Here is a 24,772-nt window from a genome sequence, read left to right as displayed (position 1 = left end):
GCTGGCGTTCCCCACCCCTCCACTCAGCTGCATGCACGGGCGAGGCACCAACCAGGTCGGAGTGGCGCTACGATGATAAGCTTCACTCACCGGACTCCATCATGCGCACGGCCCGGGCCTTGGCGAGCTCGAGCGCCGTGACCCACTTCTGGCGCTCGATCTCGTTGCTCGCCTTGAGGTGGAAGGTCTGCGTGCCGCCGTTGGAGATGACGAAGTTGCACGAGTCCTCCGTGTGGATCACCGCGCTCACGAGGCTGATGGTGCCCCGACACGTGTGCGCCATCTCCGCCTGGTTCCGGTAGTAGGAGAGCAGCCCGTTGGAGAGCACGAACCAGCGCTTCTGGTAGCCCTTGAGGTAGTTGGTCCACTTGGCGAGCCACCCCTTCATCTCGGGCTCGCCCGGCTGCTGCGGCTGCTGGCTCGACTCGCTGCTGCTCATGGCTGCTCGGCAGCGGCGGCGGCCCGCTTCTTCCTCGTACGACGGCTCACGCAACGGCGGCCATGTTCGGCCGCCTCCCCGATCCACGCCCCCGCGCGGCCACGGCGGTGACAACAGCCCGCTCGTTTCGCCGCTCGACGACGACGCCAGTTTCGCGCAATTTTCGCAGTTGACGGTAATGGTAGGAGGATATCGTAAAGGGGAGGTATGCGCTGCCCGTTTCCTGCGTTGGCTAGAGCTGCCCATCGCTTTCTCGTCAAACACCCAGCCGTCGCTTGGAATTATCAAATAGGCTTTTCTTTTATCTAACTTTGTATTTATTCGTTTAGCTGGGGCTCACTTGGGCTCAATTTCAGAAAGACCTCAGCGGGCCCACAGCGAGCGACTGGAGTTGGCAACCGGCCAGAGGTGGATAGATGTGGGCAGAAAGAGAGAGAGAAAAAAAAAACTGTTATATATAGATGTTGGCAGCATACCCTTTGAAACGAGATGATGGCATGTGCCACCATGCCCGGTATTCTACTTGTCAATGGTACCAGATATTTTCACTTTCGTAATACAAATTGATCTGATTCTATGCCATACTATTTTGAATCCTGAAATTCTTTATAAGGTACGACTCCTTGATTGTTAGCAGGTTTAGTTTCTCTTGTAAATATAAGGCGGTTGACTTGTGCCAAGTATCATGCTCTGAAATGATTACCCTTAGAGGGACGTCCGGTTTGTGCGTTTTCGCACTGAAGAAGACCTCGAGGTGATTTTTCTTGCTACTCCCTTAATAAACAACCTGACAAGGGCTTTCAATCCTTCTCAATCGAGGTTAAAGATCTTTACTGTTTACTAACCCACGTAGGCTTGCTTAGAGGGCAACTCTGGCGGAGAGAGGCAAGCACAGCAAAACAATAGACGATGGATGGATGGATGGATGGATGGATGGATAGGAGCGCCCCCTTTGAAACGGGGTGGTGGCAATTGCCACCATGCTCAGCTTTTCTTTCTTTATTTTTTTTTTGTTTACTGTGTTGGCATTTCTCATTAAGATTCTCCATCAACTTTGCCTACGGTTTCCTACTATTCTAACCTTATGCCACATCTCTGCTTTTCAGCCACCAATCCTCCAATCGCTTTTTGCTGACTTCCACTGCAGATTTATTTACATGACCATTGTTATCTTTAAACCCTAGGGCCTCAGAAAGAGTGACTGTGCCTGCATCGACATCCGGATGGATACCATCACATTTGATTATGAGGTGTTCAATTGTTTCCACAGATCTACCACACACTGCACATGTGTCATCTTCTTCGTTAAATTTCTTTTTGTAGCTGCGCGTTCTAAGACACCCTGATCTAGCTTCAAAAAGTAGGGCACTGCCTCTTGAGTTATCATAGAAAAATTCTTTCCTGATCTGCCTTTTCCAGAATCGATATAGTTCTACACTATGTTTCTTTTCCATTGAATTCATCCAATTTTTAACTTCCGCGTTTTTAACCTGTCGTTTAATGCTCTTTCTTTCTCCGTCCTCATGACCGGCATACTTACTGGTTAGTTTTCTAGTTCTTTTCCGCCACTGTGAGTCAACGTTCTTTCTGTATAAATATTTAAATACCTTAGCTGCCCATCTGTTATCGTCCAATTTCCTCAGGCGTTCTTCATATAGTATTTTACTCTTAGCTTCCCGTGCCTCGAACGATGCCCAGCCCATATCCCCTTGTACTGCCTCGTTTGTGGTTTTGCCGTGGGCACCTAGTGCTAATCTTCCAACAGCTCTCTGATTTACGTCTAATCTCGACTGAACTTCTGCCCTTAAGCACAGAACCGCATTGCCGAAAGTAAGTCCCGGCACCATTATTCCTTTCCAAATACCTCTTAGTACTTCATATTTGTTGTACCCCCATAATGCCCTATGTTTCATTATCCCGGCGTCTCTTCGTCCTTTTGCCCTAAGAGCCTGTTCATGCTTTTCCGTGTATATCTGCCCTTCGTTTAGCCATATCCCGAGGTATTTGTATTCGGCCACTTTGGGTATTTCGTGGCCTTGTATTGTAAGCACCTGATCAGTTGTATCGTTAAAAATCATCACACCTGATTTAGTTGCGCTAAAACTGAATCCTAGAGCGTCTCCTTCGTCTCCACAGCAATTAACCAAAGTTTGTAAATCTTCCTGGCTATCTGCTAACAGTACAATATCGTCCGCATACATTAAACCCGGGAGCCGCTGCTCAACTACATTTCCGCCTAATCTGTACGATAGATTATAACCCAGATTACTTTCTTCTAGCCTTCTTTCCATATTTATCACGTAAAGCATGAACAGCAGCGGTGATAGAGGGCAACCTTGCCTTAATCCTTTGTGCACCCCTACAGTTGTGGTACTTTTTTTCCCTTCCCATGTAATTTCAACTTCATTATCTCGGTAGATTTCCTGTAGAAAATCATCACCGATACCTAAATCTTTCAATATGCTCCACAGGAGTTCCCTGTTCACGTTATCGTATGCACCGCTTATGTCTAGAAAGGCTATAAAAAGAGGTCTATTTTCCGCCTTAGCTATTTCTATGCATTGGGTAAGCACGAACAGGCTATCATCTAACCGCCTACCCCTTCTGAACCCATTCTGAAGTTCTCCGAGTATCCTATTCCCTTCTACCCATGACTGCATTTTTAATTTCACCGCCTGCATTGCCAGCCTGTACATAACAGATGTTATCGTAATCGGACGGAAGGATTTTATGTTCATCTTATCTCCTTTCCCTTTATAAATCAAATTCATTTTACTCTGTCTCCAGCTGTGCGGAATTTGCTGATTTGTTATGACTGCCTCCAATGCTTTTATCAGCGCGTCCTTGCTTCTTGGGCCAAGTTCATTAATCAGCTTAATTGGAATTTCGTCTATCCCTGCGGATGTGGTTTTAGGAATATTCGCTTCCGCCTTTTCCCAGTTAAGACTAGTCAGTTCTAAGCTGTTCTCTTTTGTGCTGTCCTGTGTTGCCGCCTCACTTGGGGAGATTACCCCATTGGCGTCGCTAAAAGACGCAGCTATAAATGACGTAATGTAGTCCACAGCATCGTCTCCCTCCAAACATTTTCCCTCAGCATCTATAATCTGTTCCTGCTTTCTTTGATTTGTTTTTCCCAACCAGCTTATATGGTTCCAGAATTTTCTTGGCCCCCCTTTATTTGCCTCGCGAACTTCAGCCAGCCATTTATCAGAGGACTGCTTTATTTTAGCCTGGACTAGGACCTGAACTTGCTGTTTCTTTTGTCGATAAGATTCCCATTTTTTTTCTATTTCCTCTACAGATAACTGCGCCCTCTTTGCTTCTCTGTGTTCCCTTGAAGCCACCCGTCGTTGTTCGATGGCCTCCTTAATTTCCATATTCCACCAGCTTCGTGGCTTCCTCTTTCCTCTCCAGCGGTTAACTCCTTTCACTTGTTTCATTTTTGTAGCGATGAGCAGTTCCAACTGATTATAATCCCAATTTTCCATGTGGCGTTTCTCAATTATTTCTTCTATATCGGCTGATATTAGCGCTATTTGTTCATCATTTAATTTTGCGTTGTCTTTTGGACTTCGTTGCATTTCTCTTTTGACTAGGGCTCCCAACTGTAGACTAATACGTTTATGATCACTTCCTAGGCTGTCCTTCCCCTCTTCGTCTATTTCCATTATTGCGAGCTTGCTATAGATGCCCTGCGACATTAGACAGTAGTCAATGGTTGTTTGCCTGTTACGGGATTCCCACGTGATTTGTCCCTCACATTTAGTTTCTCTATTGACAATAACTAAGTTGTGCCGCTCACACAAGTCTAGCATTAACTTCCCGTTACAATCTGTGTATCCATCCAGATCCTCGATATGGCCGTTCATGTCTCCAAGCAAAATAATATCGACACCGTCTCCAATCTGCTTTATATCGTCATTACGATATGCGAAATGCGCAGCGCCATCTCTCGACGCTTCGAGAACTAAGTCCTCCATGTTGGCACGGTACAGAAAACGAAACCGCTGCCCAGCGTTGGGTTAAAACGGCTGCGCTTCGTTTGAAAAGTAAAATGCCGATGCAGTGTTGCGCTACCCTCTCCACTGTGAAAAGACACTACGATGCGTGCCAGAACTAGGTGCGTTCCAGCTTTTCGCTTTTCTATTTTTTTACTCCGTCCCAACGTTTTAGTAACACAAAACGCCATGCGAGGTATCATGTGTCAGCACGCGGATCAGTGCGCAGCTTTCGCTTTCTGCGCTGATTTTTGACAAATCTCTCGAGGTGATTTGCGTTTAAATTAAGATAAGGACCACAGCCTTTGTTGTCTTTGATCAAAATTAGAAGCCGATTTCGTGCATTCATCAACTCCCCGGTCGGGCGTGAATATAAATAGACGCATACTTGAACAATGTAATAGAGAAGGTAATTTTTTTGAGCGGGCCAATCGCTCGTGCCGTGGCGAAATAAGTTCACTCGAAGAACCATATGCCGATTACTGCTTAGTTCGCTACGTGTTCAGTTAAGTTTTTCCCGCGTTCAATTAGTTTTAGAAGGGCGAGCAAACTCTCTGGACCATACGCATATGTTATGCGCGTTAAGCAGTCTTTGTGAAGCAATACACCCTATATACGTATAAAAACTGAGGTGCGAATGCTTTATTTCTTGAGGATTCCTATACCTTCCATATCTGCGGCGACGAAAATCTAAAAAAAAAAGAAGCGAATAATATAGCTACTTTATTATGAAGGAGGGACGCATTTCTAAGCTAGAAAGTTCGTGCAACATTGTTCTGAAAACGCTTCAGGCCATCAGATTTTATTATCGTTGTGGCAAGCTTCAACAGCTTGCTTCGCAACAAAGCCATTTGTCCATGTTTGGGAGTAAGCTAATTAAGTTTCGGAAGCAACCGAACATGCTAATTTCGCCCCTGCACACACAACTTGACCAGCGTATCGAGTCCGTGCAGGCACCTACAGCTGTACGCTCTTTCTCTAATCAAGCCGCCGCGGTAGCTCAGTGCTTCTGAAAAAAAAACTGCGTCTTTGCTTGCATTTTGAATTATATATGCCCACTTTCCTCTTGGTAATATCGATTGACAACATCGCAATACTCGCTTCAACTGCGTCTTAAGCAAGACGCGGTTTCAACGAATTGCGGCGAAAATCAACCGACGCCGGGCTCTGAAACGGTGACGTTGAAAACCGCAGATGCGCATTGCACATTACAGTAAAGGAATCGAATTACGCAGCTGGTCGAGGGTCTTGTGTGATTATACTGCAATGCACGAAGCTCCTGGCGTCGGCGCGAACGAAAGTTCGCACTATCACAGAAGTTTGTCAACACACGTGCGCACTCACCGCAAAATAACCGCTCGCTACCCTACCAGATGAATTCACGTCCACCTGGGAATAAAATAGCCATGATAATGCGTGATGCTTGAACTGATGCTTTAATGCGAGCATTAAAACGAGAACAGCACACGGTCACGGTTCGACTTTCCAACCCACTTTCGAGTGCCGATTATTGCGATCATCAGCGAAGCGAAGCTGAGGACGCGGTAGGAGTAAGCTGGCGCTTATTGAAAGCACCTACATTTAGTCAAAGATCAGCTGTGAAAACAACGCAGCAGCTGAAGCTTGCCTGTTGAAATTCCACTCTCAAGAAGAAAGTACGCATAGCAAACGATGCACCAGCTCGACGAGCTCGACCGCGCCAAGATGGAAACCGGAAGTTGTGGGCGCGGTGTTGCCAGACCGCCAAGCAATTTCGCATATCGTCTATTGTAATGCCGCAGGTTAAAACTAACGCCTACCGTTCATCATTCTTTCCTCGAACCACAGCTGAGTGGAACGCCTTACCCTATGAAGTAGCTGACATGCCCTCAGTTGAATCTTTTGTTACAGCCGTGTCATCTTATCTATTGGTGTCTTCGGCTGACACGCATTGCCTCCGTGCCGGTGCGCAGGAAGTGACGTCAAATACTACACGAGTGGTACGTCTCCTTGCACATCAGCCGAACGTGCGAAACACTCGCAGATTGCCGTTGCTCTTTCTGCCGTCTGTTAACCAAGGCCTCCGAGACCCTCGATGATCTCAGAGGCTATTCCTACGAGCGGCCGACGCCAACGAGCATATTCAACAGTTTGTTTAATTAGCAACAGCCTCTTCAGAACAGTGCTTAGTACCGCGCTTGTAACAGGCGCTGATAGAATCGGCGAGAAACGCGGTACCCACAATACTGCGATTAATTATGGGGGCGCAGGTTTGTACGACACCACACCAAGGCGCTATGCTTGCCGGTTTCGATGCATACGCCTTTAGAGCATCTAGAGCAACTTCCGAAAATATCAGCTGGTGATTCTCAATCCACGAAGCGCCCCAAATTGTCGCTTTATTGATATCATTTAACCTGTGCATACGTTGTCAAAAAGTACGATGTTATAAAGTGCAGGCATGCCGGATGAACAGCATATGCCGCTGCAAGAGCTAAGGCAGAACTTGCAAGACTAAAAATATTGACAAACCTTTAATTTCCTCATAACAGAAGGCACATGACTCGCCGGCCGGTCCGTGGCTGCGCGATTGAAGCGCGAATAAATGCAGTAACATTTCTTTAAAATGTGTCCACTTGTAATGCGTCGTCCGTTTTTCCTCTTCGTCGATGCTGCGTCAACCAACGAGCGTGAACAGCGTCGTCTGCTAGCGCGCGCTGCACGATGGGATTGCACCGCGCTCCACCGTCGGTCTCCACGGTGGCGCGGTGGCGCGCACGCGTGTCGTGCTCGTCCCACCCGAATGTACGGCACTGCACGAGTGGCATCCAACCGAACGTGGGGCACCGCACGAGTGCGTAGAAAACTCCACAAGTGCCGTCAGCCGAAGACACCATATGATGCTGCAAGTATTTCTTTACAACGCTTCTTGCTTTGCCGTCCGCCTTTCAAAGTGTATTCCTTCTTTCTTTTTTTGTGTGTTTTTTTGATTGTGCACATTCCTTCATGGCTGATTGTCAATAGCATGTTTTCTTTCTTTGCCGCTGTTAAACTCACCTTAGCAATTGTTCAAGAACAATGTATCCACTCCTGCTTTGACTGCCAAGAGGCAGTTGGCAGTATTTGATAAATAAATAAAATAAATAAATAAATAAATAAATTTTTCAGCCATTTTAAGTTAATGGCTGTTTTGTGTTCCTAAGAACGTCCTTTAATGTATACGATACAAGGTTTTCAAAAGCAACTCAAAATTAATTTTTAAACAGCAAAAAAAAAACGCAAAACTCGAAAACGAAACCGGGGAGGTGCCTCCGTGCGGTATAAGAAAAGCAGAAGAAAAGACAACCACATGCCGCCGGTGGGATCCGAACCCACGACCTCCGAATTACGCGTCCGGTGCTCTACCTCTGAGCTACGGCGACGGCTGTCAAATCTTCTGCTTTCGGGGGTATTTATGTTTACAAATAACCTAACCTTGAGAGTGTTCATCAGCGCCACCCACAAGCGGCGGACGTGGAGCGTCCCGAGTTACCGCTGGTGTGACGTAGAACGCCATTGAACGGCGAGGGTGGAAGCTGTATGAGAACCCTCTTATGCTTCCTATGTCGTCAAGGCTGCCAGAACCGAGGCCCTCGCTAAGCAATTAAGCATACAAGGGAAGGGGAATGAGGGGCTCGTTATAAATATGAGAGAAGCCAACAGCCACAGAAACCAAGCAGCACAGGGGATTTTTTTTTCAATTAATTTATTTTTTTGTGGTGTTGATCACGTAAGAATATTACTGAATATGTTGTTGCTTAAAGCTAATTGATAAGAAAAGCCGAAGAAAAAACAACCACATGCCGCCGGTGGGATCCGAACCCACGACCTCCGAATTACGCGTCCGGTGCTCTACCTCTGAGCTACGGCGACGGCTGTCGAACCTTCTGCTTTCGGGGGTATTTATGCTTACAAATAACCTAACCTTGAGAGTGTTCATCAGCGCCACCCACGTTCGTAAGCGGCGGACGTGGAACGTCCTTGGTTACCGCTGGTGTGACGTAGAACGCCATCGAACGGCGAGGGTGGAAGCTGTATGAGAACCCTCTTATGCTTCCTATGGCGTCAAGGCTGCCAGAACGGAGGGAGGCCCTCGCTAAGCAATTAAGCAAACAAGGGAAGGGGAATGAGGGGCTCGTTATAAATATGAGAGAAGCCAACAGCCACAGAAACCAAGGAGCACAGGGGATTTTTTTTTTCAATTAATTTATTTTTTTGTGGTGTTGATCACGTAAGAATATTACTGAATATGTTGTCGCTTAAAGCTAATTGATAAGAAAAGCAGAAGAAAAAACAACCACATGCCGCCGGTGGGATCCGGCCTTCGGAACGGCCTTCGTCAGAATGTGTGGATCGAGAGGGATGGCACAATATATGTAGGTGAGAACAACGCACAGGATAACAGAGCCAAAAAATTCGATAAAAAAGCATCAGGCGCATGTCTACAGAACGATAAATGAATCACAGTGTCAATCACAAGACGATAAATGAACCACAATACACAACAGTTACTTTGCGAAATTTAGTCTATCTGCTGTGTTAGCTACATATAATAAACATGGCAATGTGCTTTACTTATAATCAGTCCTACGATGACAAGTGACCATTTGAACAGCGAGAATGAAGAATGAAGAAGTTACACATGATCAATGAAACACATGGAGGCAATGAGCAGCATAATCAGTATAAAGAATATCTATTACTAAATCTAGAAAAGAAACTGATGACGAACCAGAATACACTGACCTAAAAGCGAAATGTTTGGGCATTAAGAGGGTATGGAACTCAATTTTCCTGTGCTTTCATTTAAACCGGAAGACACTGTATTAAACTTATAGATAAGGTAAGACTCCCTCTCAACGTTTCTAAATGTAAGTTCATGCACATCTCACGTAAACGTTCGATTCTTCCTTTTTCGTACTCCCTGAACTCCATAGCGCTGTCTCAAACCAATTCATACCGGTACCTCGGCATCGAGATAACAACCAACCTAACCTGGGCTAATCACATCACGAAACTATGTGCTAGTGCCTCCAGATCACTCGGATTCATCAGGCGATCACTTTCCATGTCCACCGCAGCCACCAGACAACTAGCATATGAAACGTACATCCGAACTAAACTAGAATACGCCTCAACAATATGGAATCCTCACCAAGCCTACTTAATAGATTCACTCGAAGCCATCCAGAATCGGGCAGCACGCTTCATCACCTCACAGTATAAATCTCAGCTCAGCATCACAGCGTTGAAATCATCTCTCGGCATCAAGTCATTAGCCTTTCGCAGGAAAACTTCAATTCTTTGTCTTTTTCACAAACTGTACTTTAACTTTCCAGCACTTCGAGAAAACCTTCTACGAGCTCCGCTACGATCATCTCGTCGTTTATTTAACTCCTTAAGCATACAGCGTTTGCACGGCTCCACCAATTATTTCAATAAATCTTTCCTTACCAGTGCGATAGAAAGCTGGAATAACCTCCCCGAACACATTGTCATTGAGACTAACCCTTCCAGATTCAGACAGCTCCTAATCGACCATCTCAACGACAAATAATTTTTTCCTGCAACCTATGCCAGCTTCCAAGCCCTGCAAACTGCACCAGCCTGTTCTACTTCCAAAGTTGTAATTTATTTCTGTTTATATTTCTGCTACACTCTGTCATGACGTGATTATTTGAATTTGTTACTTCTGTCTTTTTTTCGTCTTGTTCTACTTTTTTTCTATTCTATATTTTATATTTTCTATATTTTTCTGCATTTCCATATTCCTTCTATATTTATATATTCATGTATGACTGTTAACACCCCTGTACCACCTCCCCCCTTATGTAATGTCCCTAACGGGAGCAAAGCGGAAAGTTGGGCAAGTTGGATAACGTTCATGATGTAAAAAAATAGCGCACAGGGAACACACGGGACGGAAAGTAAACGACGCAGACAAGCGCTAACTCGCAACTGAGGTTTATTGCTGACGCGCGCAATATAAGGTAGTCACTTTAAAAACATAAAACAAAAACAACCACAAACAGTCCCTCCTGGAAAGACCAAGTCAGAGGAAAAAATTGAAATTTAAGCATCAGGCGCCACTCATCGCTGTGGAAGATCAGTTAAAAAAAACCGTTATCAAAAAGGAATTCAATGCAACGCTGAGGCTAAAAAATCGATTTCACAGTCTGCCAAGTTAACAGAGGGCTCACTGATACACGGATTCCGACATTTCCTAATATGGTATGCCTCCATTATCTCGCGTACACGCTGATCTCGATGTCTGAAAGGTATGACGGTACTAGAAAAAATCGGTTTACAAGTTTTCCCCTTCTGCTCTTCTTTTTTGCTACATTCCCGGCAATGCTCAGGAAGATTGCCATAATGATCTTTTAGGGAGTTACGGTGTTCACCAAGCCTAACGTTGAGGCATCGCCCCGTTTGTCCTACATAGACGGCTCCGCAGGACAACGGTAGTTTGTACACTACACCCAAGCTGCAGGGAACAAACGGGCATTGTGGGTTTTTTGCGCAAAAGACACGACACAAAGAAACGAGGTAGACAGGACAAGCGCTTACTAACAACTCAGGTGTTTATTGACATAACATTTGCTTAAATACAGCAGCTGCTCTTATCAAACACGAAAAGGGAAAGAAGAGACTTAGCATACATATATCAGATCAGCACAGATCCCACCTTCGCACGAGTGAATGCATGTTTCGAGCTCTAATTCTGCGCAAGATAACTGATTTCTTTTTTTGAGAGCAAAATTGAAGGATTGCTGACACACGAGTTACCCGATTTTCCTATCTCATTGGCCTCAATTATCTCTCTTCCAAGTTGTGTCTTGCACCGGCGCAGTACTGAAGTTTTTTCGAGCGCGGGAGTGCAGTTGCGGCAATTCCGAATATGGTCAATCATTTTGCTACCTGACTTGTTCTTTACATCTCTTGCGTGCTCCCTCAGCCTTTCATTAAGGCACCTGCCAGTTTGGCCAATGTACTGCTTACCACAGGCAAGTGGTATCGAGTACACAACGCTCTTTCTACAGGCCACGAATCGCTGCTGGTGCCGCTTCGAACAAGCGACGGCCGTATCCTCCGCATTCACTCTCTTGCAAATCCTGGAGAGTTTTTCAGGAGCGTTAAAAACCACTCTAACACCAGCCCTAGCACCGATCTTCTTAATACTATGCGAGATTCCGTGAATGTACGGAATAACCGCCACTTTCTTCCGGTCAACTTGGTCGGGTTTGCTGGCTGGTTGCTTCAGCAGGTTCTCGGCAGTTGAAGCCAGCAAGGCCGTCTGGCAGCCTGCGCTCGAAAGGCGCTGCAACTGGATGTCAAAGCTGCGTCCTACCAAATGCAGGCAGGACTTGCTCAGAGCGTTGGAAAGGCACGATTTCACAATGCCTCGTTTCACGCTTTGGAGTGTGCCGAGCTGAAGGGAAGCAGGGGCTTGTTGCCTCTGGGCTGAAAGGCCCAACATACGTGTTCACTTGAAAAATGAAGCCCTATATCTAAAAACCTGATGCAATTATCTTCCGGTAACTCGTGCGTCAATTCTAATGGTGCTAGGCACTCTGAAAACGTCGTTAGATGCTTATGTACACTAGCCGAAAAAGAATCTTTGTCACAATCCACGAACACAATGAAATCATCAACAAATCTAAAAACCTTTAAAACGTTAGTGTCGCGAAGGCAGTCATGCAGCATCTTGTCACGTATCGCTAAAAAGATGTCACTAAGACATGGTGCTAGGCACGATCCAATGCATACTCCTTGTTTCTGAATGAATGTCATATCTTTCCACTGCGCATACGTAGAAGTCAGGTACATTGTTAACAGTTCGATGAAGTTATCAACCGATAAACCTGCATTATTTTGGAAGGCTGTTGCACCATGGCTGTCAATACAATCGCGACGTTACAATCGAGACGTTAAAGCTGGATGGGCTAGTGCACTCTGTAGAGAAAGCTGAGAAGTTATCCCTAAACATGTTCTTCAGTGGCAAGACACACAAGGATGCATGCCCTTTCCGAGTGATTGTTTCCGAAAAGGGGTCCTGGCAGCAAGCCGTAGCCAGGTTCTTGCAAGAGAAGTTGAGTGTTTTAGAAATTAACGATCCATTTAGGGTAAAAAATTCGGACGAAATAATTGAATTCTTAAAATCAAATAACAACAAACGCATGTCAGCCCTGTCAGTAGATATAAAGGACTTGTATTATTCCATACCTCACGATTGTCTCTTAAAAAATGTCCGCGATTGTATTGACAGCCATGGTGCAACAGCCTTCCAAAATAATGCAGGTTTATCGGTTGATAACTTCATCGAACTGTTAACAATGTACCTGACTTCTACGTATGCGCAGTGGAAAGATATGACATTCATTCAGAAACAAGGAGTATGCATTGGATCGTGCCTAGCACCATGTCTTAGTGACATCTTTTTAGCGATACGTGACAAGATGCTGCATGACTGCCTTCGCGACACTAACGTTTTAAAGGTTTTTAGATTTGTTGATGATTTCATTGTGTTCGTGGATTGTGACAAAGATTCTTTTTCGGCTAGTGTACATAAGCATCTAACGACGTTTTCAGAGTGCCTAGCACCATTAGAATTGACGCACGAGTTACCGGAAGATAATTGCATCAGGTTTTTAGATATAGGGCTTCATTTTTCAAGTGAACACGTATGTTGGGCCTTTCAGCCCAGAGGCAACAAGCCCCTGCTTCCCTTCAGCTCGGCACACTCCAAAGCCGTGAAACGAGGCATTGTGAAATCGTGCCTTTCCAACGCTCTGAGCAAGTCCTGCCTGCATTTGGTAGGACGCAGCTTTGACATCCAGTTGCAGCGCCTTTCGAGCGCAGGCTGCCAGACGGCCTTGCTGGCTTCAACTGCCGAGAACCTGCTGAAGCAACCAGCCAGCAAACCCGACCAAGTTGACCGGAAGAAAGTGGCGGTTATTCCGTACATTCACGGAATCTCGCATAGTATTAAGAAGATCGGTGCTAGGGCTGGTGTTAGAGTGGTTTTTAACGCTCCTGAAAAACTCTCCAGGATTTGCAAGAGAGTGAATGCGGAGGATACGGCCGTCGCTTGTTCGAAGCGGCACCAGCAGCGATTCGTGGCCTGTAGAAAGAGCGTTGTGTACTCGATACCACTTGCCTGTGGTAAGCAGTACATTGGCCAAACTGGCAGGTGCCTTAATGAAAGGCTGAGGGAGCACGCAAGAGATGTAAAGAACAAGTCAGGTAGCAAAATGATTGACCATATTCGGAATTGCCGCAACTGCACTCCCGCGCTCGAAAAAACTTCAGTACTGCGCCGGTGCAAGACACAACTTGGAAGAGAGATAATTGAGGCCAATGAGATAGGAAAATCGGGTAACTCGTGTGTCAGCAATCCTTCAATTTTGCTCTCAAAAAAAGAAATCAGTTATCTTGCGCAGAATTAGAGCTCGAAACATGCATTCACTCGTGCGAAGGTGGGATCTGTGCTGATCTGATATATGTATGCTAAGTCTCTTCTTTCCCTTTTCGTGTTTGATAAGAGCAGCTGCTGTATTTAAGCAAATGTTATGTCAATAAACACCTGAGTTGTTAGTAAGCGCTTGTCCTGTCTACCTCGTTTCTTTGTGTCGTGTCTTTTGCGCAAAAAACCCACAATGCTTAGGCACCAACTAGCCTGCAAAAACATACTCGCAAGTTATATCTCTAGTTCTGCAGGCGTTCCTTTCCTTTATTCCTTGTATCCGTCGCAACTTGTTCCCATCATTGCCCATGTGGCTTGCAAGTCCAGAGAACTTGGGTTCTGTATCCGAAAAAAGGTGCTTCCTGGCGAAGTTATAGCGCTGTTTGGCGGCTGCACACCTTCGCCCGGGCACGGAAGGAGAGTGTGCAAAATATTGCGCTCGGAGTACCAGAGGCAGTGCCGTCTGTACAAGGAATTTCTGTGGATTCGGCTACAAGAGTGCACGCAGCCTTCCAGTGCTTCATCGCAATGGCGCCAATTCTGCGTGATGATCAACAGTACTACAGAATTCCTGTGGCAACGAACACTTCCGCTCCTTCGACGGTGCGTACCAAAAGTGAACGCTGGACCTGGGAACAACGTCCATACGTTGGGGAACGTGTCACTTCCGAGGCAGACCCAGCAGGTACTCAGCCTCGGACCAAAGTTCGCCACCGAACCTCGAAAGTCTCCAGCTGAACTACTGGAAATGGTCAGGCAAGTCTCGCGACGTTCAGGGGCTGAAGCCGAGAGGTGTGTCTCCGAAGGCGTTGACTTCCTCCAACGTCACAGGTCGTCAACTAGGACCCTACCTGTTGAAAAGACCATTCGGTACCTGAAGGATAATGCCTTGAATATCGTACCGGCCGATAAGGAGGGAGGCTTCTGTGTCCTGGAAAAAACTATGTATCTTCAGAAGGCTTCAGAAGCGATCGCTACAAATTTCAAAGAGTGTAAAAAGCTTTCACTCGCGAAAGTTAAGACAAAGGCAATGAAGTTTATCGAGACGTTAAAGCTGGATGGGCTAGTGCACTCTGTAGAGAAAGCTGAGAAGTTATCCCTAAACATGTTCTTCAGTGGCAAGACACACAAGGATGCATGCCCTTTCCGAGTGATTGTTTCCGAAAAGGGGTCCTGGCAGCAAGCCGTAGCCAGGTTCTTGCAAGAGAAGTTGAGTGTTTTAGAAATTAACGATCCATTTAGGGTAAAAAATTCGGACGAAATAATTGAATTCTTAAAATCAAATAACAACAAACGCATGTCAGCCCTGTCAGTAGATATAAAGGACTTGTATTATTCCATACCTCACGATTGTCTCTTAAAAAATGTCCGCGATTGTATTGACAGCCATGGTGCAACAGCCTTCCAAAATAATGCAGGTTTATCGGTTGATAACTTCATCGAACTGTTAACAATGTACCTGACTTCTACGTATGCGCAGTGGAAAGATATGACATTCATTCAGAAACAAGGAGTATGCATTGGATCGTGCCTAGCACCATGTCTTAGTGACATCTTTTTAGCGATACGTGACAAGATGCTGCATGACTGCCTTCGCGACACTAACGTTTTAAAGGTTTTTAGATTTGTTGATGATTTCATTGTGTTCGTGGATTGTGACAAAGATTCTTTTTCGGCTAGTGTACATAAGCATCTAACGACGTTTTCAGAGTGCCTAGCACCATTAGAATTGACGCACGAGTTACCGGAAGATAATTGCATCAGGTTTTTAGATATAGGGCTTCATTTTTCAAGTGAACACGTATGTTGGGCCTTTCAGCCCAGAGGCAACAAGCCCCTGCTTCCCTTCAGCTCGGCACACTCCAAAGCCGTGAAACGAGGCATTGTGAAATCGTGCCTTTCCAACGCTCTGAGCAAGTCCTGCCTGCATTTGGTAGGACGCAGCTTTGACATCCAGTTGCAGCGCCTTTCGAGCGCAGGCTGCCAGACGGCCTTGCTGGCTTCAACTGCCGAGAACCTGCTGAAGCAACCAGCCAGCAAACCCGACCAAGTTGACCGGAAGAAAGTGGCGGTTATTCCGTACATTCACGGAATCTCGCATAGTATTAAGAAGATCGGTGCTAGGGCTGGTGTTAGAGTGGTTTTTAACGCTCCTGAAAAACTCTCCAGGATTTGCAAGAGAGTGAATGCGGAGGATACGGCCGTCGCTTGTTCGAAGCGGCACCAGCAGCGATTCGTGGCCTGTAGAAAGAGCGTTGTGTACTCGATACCACTTGCCTGTGGTAAGCAGTACATTGGCCAAACTGGCAGGTGCCTTAATGAAAGGCTGAGGGAGCACGCAAGAGATGTAAAGAACAAGTCAGGTAGCAAAATGATTGACCATATTCGGAATTGCCGCAACTGCACTCCCGCGCTCGAAAAAACTTCAGTACTGCGCCGGTGCAAGACACAACTTGGAAGAGAGATAATTGAGGCCAATGAGATAGGAAAATCGGGTAACTCGTGTGTCAGCAATCCTTCAATTTTGCTCTCAAAAAAAGAAATCAGTTATCTTGCGCAGAATTAGAGCTCGAAACATGCATTCACTCGTGCGAAGGTGGGATCTGTGCTGATCTGATATATGTATGCTAAGTCTCTTCTTTCCCTTTTCGTGTTTGATAAGAGCAGCTGCTGTATTTAAGCAAATGTTATGTCAATAAACACCTGAGTTGTTAGTAAGCGCTTGTCCTGTCTACCTCGTTTCTTTGTGTCGTGTCTTTTGCGCAAAAAACCCACAATGCTTAGGCACCAACTAGCCTGCAAAAACATACTCGCAAGTTATATCTCTAGTTCTGCAGGCGTTCCTTTCCTTTATTCCTTGTATCCGTCGCAACTTGTTCCCATCATTGCCCATGTGGCTTGCAAGTCCAGAGAACTTGGGTTCTGTATCCGAAAAAAGGTGCTTCCTGGCGAAGTTATAGCGCTGTTTGGCGGCTGCACACCTTCGCCCGGGCACGGAAGGAGAGTGTGCAAAATATTGCGCTCGGAGTACCAGAGGCAGTGCCGTCTGTACAAGGAATTTCTGTGGATTCGGCTACAAGAGTGCACGCAGCCTTCCAGTGCTTCATCGCAATGGCGCCAATTCTGCGTGATGATCAACAGTACTACAGAATTCCTGTGGCAACGAACACTTCCGCTCCTTCGACGGTGCGTACCAAAAGTGAACGCTGGACCTGGGAACAACGTCCATACGTTGGGGAACGTGTCACTTCCGAGGCAGACCCAGCAGGTACTCAGCCTCGGACCAAAGTTCGCCACCGAACCTCGAAAGTCTCCAGCTGAACTACTGGAAATGGTCAGGCAAGTCTCGCGACGTTCAGGGGCTGAAGCCGAGAGGTGTGTCTCCGAAGGCGTTGACTTCCTCCAACGTCACAGGTCGTCAACTAGGACCCTACCTGTTGAAAAGACCATTCGGTACCTGAAGGATAATGCCTTGAATATCGTACCGGCCGATAAGGAGGGAGGCTTCTGTGTCCTGGAAAAAACTATGTATCTTCAGAAGGCTTCAGAAGCGATCGCTACAAATTTCAAAGAGTGTAAAAAGCTTTCACTCGCGAAAGTTAAGACAAAGGCAATGAAGTTTATCGAGACGTTAAAGCTGGATGGGCTAGTGCACTCTGTAGAGAAAGCTGAGAAGTTATCCCTAAACATGTTCTTCAGTGGCAAGACACACAAGGATGCATGCCCTTTCCGAGTGATTGTTTCCGAAAAGGGGTCCTGGCAGCAAGCCGTAGCCAGGTTCTTGCAAGAGAAGTTGAGTGTTTTAGAAATTAACGATCCATTTAGGGTAAAAAATTCGGACGAAATAATTGAATTCTTAAAATCAAATAACAACAAACGCATGTCAGCCCTGTCAGTAGATATAAAGGACTTGTATTATTCCATACCTCACGATTGTCTCTTAAAAAATGTCCGCGATTGTATTGACAGCCATGGTGCAACAGCCTTCCAAAATAATGCAGGTTTATCGGTGATAACTTCATCGAACTGTTAACAATGTACCTGACTTCTACGTATGCGCAGTGGAAAGATATGACATTCATTCAGAAACAAGGAGTATGCATTGGATCGTGCCTAGCACCATGTCTTAGTGACATCTTTTTAGCGATACGTGACAAGATGCTGCATGACTGCCTTCGCGACACTAACGTTTTAAAGGTTTTTAGATTTGTTGATGATTTCATTGCGTTCGTGGATTGTGACAAAGATTCTTTTTCGGCTAGTGTACATAAGCATCTAACGACGTTTTCAGAGTGCCTAGCACCATTAGAATTGACGCACGAGTTACCGGAAGATAATTGCATCAGGTTTTTAGATATAGGGCTTCATTTTTCAAGTGAACACGTATGTTGGGCCTTTCAGCCCAGAGGCAACAAGCCCCTGCTTCCCTTCAGCTCGGCACACTCCAAAGCCGTGAAACGAGGCATTGTGAAATCGTGCCTTTCCAACGCTCTGAGCAAGTCCTGCCTGCATTTGGTAGGACGCAGCTTTGACATCCAGTTGCAGCGCCTTTCGAGCGCAGGCTGCCAGACGGCCTTGCTGGCTTCAACTGCCGAGAACCTGCTGAAGCAACCAGCCAGAAAACCCGACCAAGTTGACCGGAAGAAAGTGGCGGTTATTCCGTACATTCACGGAATCTCGCATAGTATTAAGAAGATCGGTGCTAGGGCTGGTGTTAGAGTGGTTTTTAACGCTCCTGAAAAACTCTCCAGGATTTGCAAGAGAGTGAATGCGGAGGATACGGCCGTCGCTTGTTCGAAGCGGCACCAGCAGCGATTCGTGGCCTGTAGAAAGAGCGTTGTGTACTCGATACCACTTGCCTGTGGTAAGCAGTACATTGGCCAAACTGGCAGGTGCCTTAATGAAAGGCTGAGGGAGCACGCAAGAGATGTAAAGAACAAGTCAGGTAGCAAAATGATTGACCATATTCGGAATTGCCGCAACTGCACTCCCGCGCTCGAAAAAACTTCAGTACTGCGCCGGTGCAAGACACAACTTGGAAGAGAGATAATTGAGGCCAATGAGATAGGAAAATCGGGTAACTCGTGTGTCAGCAATCCTTCAATTTTGCTCTCAAAAAAAGAAATCAGTTATCTTGCGCAGAATTAGAGCTCGAAACATGCATTCACTCGTGCGAAGGTGGGATCTGTGCTGATCTGATATATGTATGCTAAGTCTCTTCTTTCCCTTTTCGTGTTTGATAAGAGCAGCTGCTGTATTTAAGCAAATGTTATGTCAATAAACACCTGAGTTGTTAGTAAGCGCTTGTCCCGTCTACCTCGTTTCTTTGTGTCGTGTCTTTTGCGCAAAAATCCACAATGCTTAGGCACCAACTAGCCTGCAAAAACATACGAACAAACGGGGCGCGGTGGCTAACGGTGCATCAGCGCTTTTTTCGTTTATCTCCAACACCTTCTTGCCTGTTCCGTATCTGAGAGCATAAACTGCTCAGCTTGCTTGGCCCGGAAAAAACCACCTGGACGCCGTAGCGGCTCCCTACCTTCTTTAACCCATGTGCCATTCTATGCACGTAGGGCACCACGCCGACTTTTTGCCGCTCCCTTCCAACGTCTTGGGATTTTTGTGCCCTTTTAATCCAGCGCACTAGTTTGCCGCACGTCATCGAGATGACATGCATGGGATACCCTGATTCCTTGAGCCTGTTCACCTGTGCAGAGACGCTCTTTTGGAAGGAGTGAATGCACGATTTGGTGATGGCTGCCTTAATGCAGGACGTCGCGATACCATTCTTCACGATTTTTGAGTGTCCCGAAGCAAAATTAAGAAGGGCCTTGGCAGAACGGGGGCTGTAAGTCCAGCAAATGTGATCCTTGCACATGGACAACGACAAGTCTAAGAACTGTAGCACCCCTTCTTTGGGTGACTCAACGGTGAAATTCAAACCTGAGCTGCATTCTTTAAACACGTTCAAAATGACAGGTATGCTATGAGTTAGATCACACTGATATGAAAACACTAGGTAGTCGTCAACATATCTGCAAATTTTTTTTAACCAAACCTGGTGAATTACGTTCAATGTTTCGGTCCACCTGTGCGAGGAAAATGCTACTAAGAATGGGGGCTACGCACGACGGGACCCTTAAGGGTTAATAAATGATGATGATGATGATGAATTTCCCGGTCATGATTAGTTTTAAAGCCTGATTCTAGGATGGTAGCAGAAATCTGATCAAATGAGTGGCCGGTGAGTTGGACATGCCTTGATAGCGGTAAGTTCGGTAGGGCTTGAACGTGGGCGTGAAGCGTAATCTAAACGGGGTTTCAGTCTGACCTATATATTGTAAATTACATATGGTACACTGCAGCAGGTAGATGACATTTGCAGTATCGCAGTTGAAATCACCGCGAATGCTTAAACGAAAGAGTGAACCGGTGCTATTGACGCTACAAGATGTGGTCATGTGCAGACATACTTTACAGCGACTTGTTACATGGATGGCAGCCTACGGGTTCGGGGCCCAGTAAACCATAAAACGTACCATAGACATCAGCAAGATATTTACGCTGGACATTAGACACCTCCATTAGACATCCATATTAGTACCGTTTACGAAAAATCTACGTACCTACAACATGAAAATTGAGGGTCCAGTTCACGTTGTAGGTACGTACTGCAGACATCACGCTCTACATTTATCAGATATTTGCGAACATGTAAGTACGCCCAGTATACGTAGCCTAGACGTCTATATAAAGAGAATATGACTATACATAGATCAATATCTAGGTGAAAATTTCTAACTGGTTCCATTCCTACGGTTTAGGAGACACATTTCCAGACTGGAATCAGCTGCAATACGAGATGCAGCTGACACCTGTTACAATTCCAGATGGAACGGAGACCTACTGCATCCCAGCCACAGACTTCCCTATGGAGTCGTCGGGACGTCCAAGCACTCCAGCTAGCTCAAATACAGTTGAGTAAGCGAGTACATGGCCATCATGGGAGCCCAAAACACTGCAGATGACTTCCTAGTGCGTCAGTATTTTATTGCGCTCGGCGCTTTCACTGAATCTTCTCGTTGAGCATAACAGTCAGGTTAACAGCTGCGGTGGCATCAATACTCTTCTGCCGAGCCCAATAGGCCAGGGTTGCTGCAAAAGAAAGCATAATTGTTCACTTTTACAGGTGACAAGAGAATGGCACAGCAACCACAACAAACAAACCCAGTAATTTACGCCACTTTTACCGACGCAAGTCTATGAAGCGTGAAAGGTTGCCCTTGCAGCACTAAAAGGCAGTCGTGCTGAGCGGAGTGTGCTTGCACACGCACTTCGGCACACCATCCGAACGCATGCCCACATTTCGGTAGTAGAGGCCAGTTGCATACATCACCAGCCTTTGTTTCAATACACAGCGAGTTTGGCAAAACAGCCAAACGAGTGAGCGTAAAAATATAACGTGCCGATAAATGCGTTAGAATTTTTTCATTACGAACGCAAAAATAGCATAAAATACACTTCAATGAGTAAACTGAGACTGAGTACGCACCAAGAAAGGTCACGATCCCAGCCGGTGAAAATTTGTAGTCCTAATTCGTACTGACGGGTCCACTTCGCCGAGTAGTAAAAGCAAGCAAACAATCTCGCCAGCAATAATAAGGGAATAATTAATTCTGTGTCGAGGTTCTTCAAACACAATGTTCCCACGGAACACGATTGAAATCGCACACGCCCTGCGCTCTACCACTGCCGCCATGGCTGAACCTAGCGTCGTGCGGATGTGCGAAACTGTCACATATTTTGTATCGTCTCTTTTTTGTACTTAGTAGCAGGCTTGGTGTGGCATGAAAAATAAGTTAATTATTTTTAAATTGTAGCATATTACTTTTTTCACAGCTGCAATCGCCATGCGCAGTTTGCGCTATTATTGATAAAATACGATACGAACTACAACGCGATGGCGGCTTAAACAATTCACCGCACTTTCCCCGCCGCCGCCTGTCCGCAGCATAGAACAGGCATATGGGCAGCGCATGTAGCATGAAGGCAAGATGACCAATTATCATTAGGGTAACGGGCTGGATTCAGAGAGAATGCAAGCACAGCAGAGAGGATCAGGGCAGGTGGGCAGATGAGGTTCGGAAGTTTGCTGGGATAAGGGGGCCGCCGCTGGCACAGGGTTAACTGGAGAAATTTTTGGCCTGCACTGGACATGATTACAGTGTTGACATGATGATAAAAAGCGGGACTCAAGAAGTTCATTCTCAAGAAATATGAGGTCACACATTCAGCAACACAAATGCCTAAGCTTTCCTCAGCTCAACATTCCAATAGTTATCATTGCTAGTGCGATTAGCAGATTTAAGACATTTTTGAAAAAAAAATAACTCCCAAAAATTGAACTGAACCAATTCTTGTATTTTAAATAGTTGGATAAGTTGAATAAAACATGCTTAATCAGAAAAAATGGTTATTATATAGTCCTGGCTGCTAAATAACAAACAAGTTTTTTAGTGTGTCCTCACTTTTCAGTGTGGTTGAGATAGCTTGCAGGCTGTAGCACAAGGTATAAATTGAATGTAACAATAGTAATGAAATAACAATGCGAATCCTGACCAAAGTGACTGGCATTTCAAACCAACTGCGTACAGTTGAGTCAGAAACCTGATGCGTGTGCATTCAGATTTGTCTTTACTACTTCCCGTATTTTTCTTCTTTCTAGGCAGGATAATGTTGCCATGAAGCGAGCACGAAAAAACACAAAAACACAGGCAGCGCTGGTCATGCCTCCAATTTGTAGTCAACAGCGATTTCAAACTTTAAATGCAGTAAGGCAACACGAAATATCGAACGATTGAAAAATATGGAATTCTTAAATTATATACCTCGCTTACATACTCAGGACGTGACAAGTAATATCTACGAGAAGTCTAGGTTAAGGCAGATATGATGTCGTGGGTACGTCTGCAGCTTTTCCACGAAAAAAGGTTGGTAGATAAGACGTCTGAGAGATTTTGGTTTGGTACATAGACGTTCAGACTTAATCTGGACATCTATGGGAGGTTTGTGGTTTGCTGGGGGGAGTTGGTCTTTGTTCTTGTTCTTTGTTCTTACCTACATATATTGTGCCATCCCTCTCGATCCACACATTCTGACGAAGGCCGTTCCACGGTCGAAACGTCAATAAATTGTTTCAAGCGTTTCAAACGTTGGTCTACGTTCTTACTATATATATATATATATATATATATATATATATATAGAAGAAGGGGTCACAACCTTGCAATTATCTTAATTTAATACCGACAGTTTCGGACGGAGGACCGTCCTTCCTCAGGGTATACACAAGAATGAACACAATTTCTCATTTTCTACGCAGCGTGCGCAAAGGGTGAGGTGAAACCACTCTCTCTCCCGTTAGTGGAAAGGGACGCAAAGTCAGTATAAGACGCAAGTGCCCCAGTCCACTTAGGGGGAAGAGGGTGACGGTTGCGAAGGACAGGGAAGGGGAAAAAACATATGCACAAAAATATAAAAATAAAGGAAGCAAAAGTAACATTAAAAAATAAAAATAAATATAGGAAGGCAACGGCGGAGGCTTGGGTAACAAAGCTATAGAAATAGATAGGGAGGGAACTAGTTGCTTCTCAGAAGGAATGTTTCGAGAGAAGCTCCCTTCGGTGTGGGTGGTGAACCCAGCAGAATTAACACAAACAATATTCTAACAAGGAAAGTACAAAGCAAAACCACAAATAAAACAAAAAAAGAAACATAAAAAGAAGAAAGAAACAAGCGCACGCATGCATGTGTACAGTGTATAACATCACAGAACGGACCGCTCCCCAGCGGTGCAGGTGTTTTGGACCGTTGTAACGTGAGTTACGAGTCAGCCACAACATTTAGAGCTGTTTAAGACAAGCCCGTTATCGCCACGGCGGAAGCGCGGCGCCGCGGTCGAGGGAGGCAGGGCGGCCGGCCAGACGCCGTGCGGGAACCCGATCCCGCAGCCGAGTGCCGCGGCGTCCGTCCCACAGTAGGCCATTCCCTTCGTGCTTTTCGTCGCGAAGGCATTCGAGTACAGACTGGTTTTTCAAAAGAAGGGGCCGAAAGGACGGGTGAGAAGGAACCTAAAGAGTAAATACGTTCAGAAAAAAAAATTAAGAAAAGTAAGAATGGGGACGTGGGACCCCGCAGAGTGCAGGCGTCATGGAAGAGGAGGGATTCCAGACGTTCAAATTGTTCTAGCTAGTTAGGCTTTTGAGGAAGGTAAAACTGCCCAAGTTTTCATTAATTCCATGTGTTAGTGTCCGAAATTTGTGTATGAAATACGACTCTCTTTGTTCTCTTTGGCGACTTGTTTGGAAACCCGATTGGAGAAGGATGACGTGAATGTTTTCGAATGCATGCTGGGGCAGGCACAGGTGCTTAGAAAAAGGAAGATTTGGCAGCGCGTGAGTATGGGCCTTGTGGTTGTTAAAACGCAACCTGAACGGTGTTTCCGTTTGACCGATGTATTCCATGCCACACACACTGCAGTGTAGCATATACACTACGTTCGCGCTGTCGCAATTCAGGGTTTCCCTAATCCTGAAGGTGAAATCGGAGAATGTTCCTTTAGCGATGGTTGTAGTCTGCATATGACTGCAAACCTTGCAACGTGGCTTACGGCACGGTTGACATCCAGGACTCGGGTTGGAGTTGTTTTGGACTTGACTAAAATGTCCCTCAGGTTCCTACTGCGCCGGTATACTGCTCTTGGTGGTTGTTTAAAAATGAGAGACAAGTGACTGCTTTGCTGGATAATATTAAAATGTTTTGATAGGATACTATTAACACGTGGAATGTTAGATG

At 45.7% G+C, this 24,772-nt stretch overlaps 1 protein-coding gene and 1 long non-coding RNA gene across 2 annotated transcripts in view; both read right to left on the bottom strand.

Moving 5' to 3' along the window:
• Window positions 1-662, bottom strand: part of Osbp (oxysterol binding protein) — a 116,052-nt gene extending 115,390 nt beyond the window's left edge. Inside the window, exon 1 of the mRNA XM_089564072.1 lies at window positions 91-662. Within this exon, the coding sequence (XP_089420198.1) occupies window positions 91-439 (349 nt within the window). The 5' untranslated portion in view covers window positions 440-662. The remainder of the gene's footprint in view (window positions 1-90) is intronic.
• A 20,283-nt stretch (window positions 663-20,945) lies between these two features.
• LOC149325634 (uncharacterized) lies at window positions 20,946-22,798 on the bottom strand. The gene is made up of 2 exons (XR_016286042.1): window positions 21,471-22,798; window positions 20,946-21,073 (listed from the first exon to the last, which is right to left on the bottom strand). It is a non-coding gene; the product is annotated as an uncharacterized LOC149325634 (long non-coding RNA).
• Window positions 22,799-24,772: the final 1,974 nt, after the last annotated feature.

This window comes from Amblyomma mixtum, chromosome 10 (assembly GCF_055824585.1).
Source record: "Amblyomma mixtum isolate Tamu chromosome 10, ASM5582458v1, whole genome shotgun sequence".
NCBI lineage: Eukaryota > Metazoa > Arthropoda > Arachnida > Ixodida > Ixodidae > Amblyomma > Amblyomma mixtum.
The sequence above is the reverse complement of the archived record's forward strand: the minus strand, read 5'-3'. Positions and strand labels throughout refer to the sequence as shown.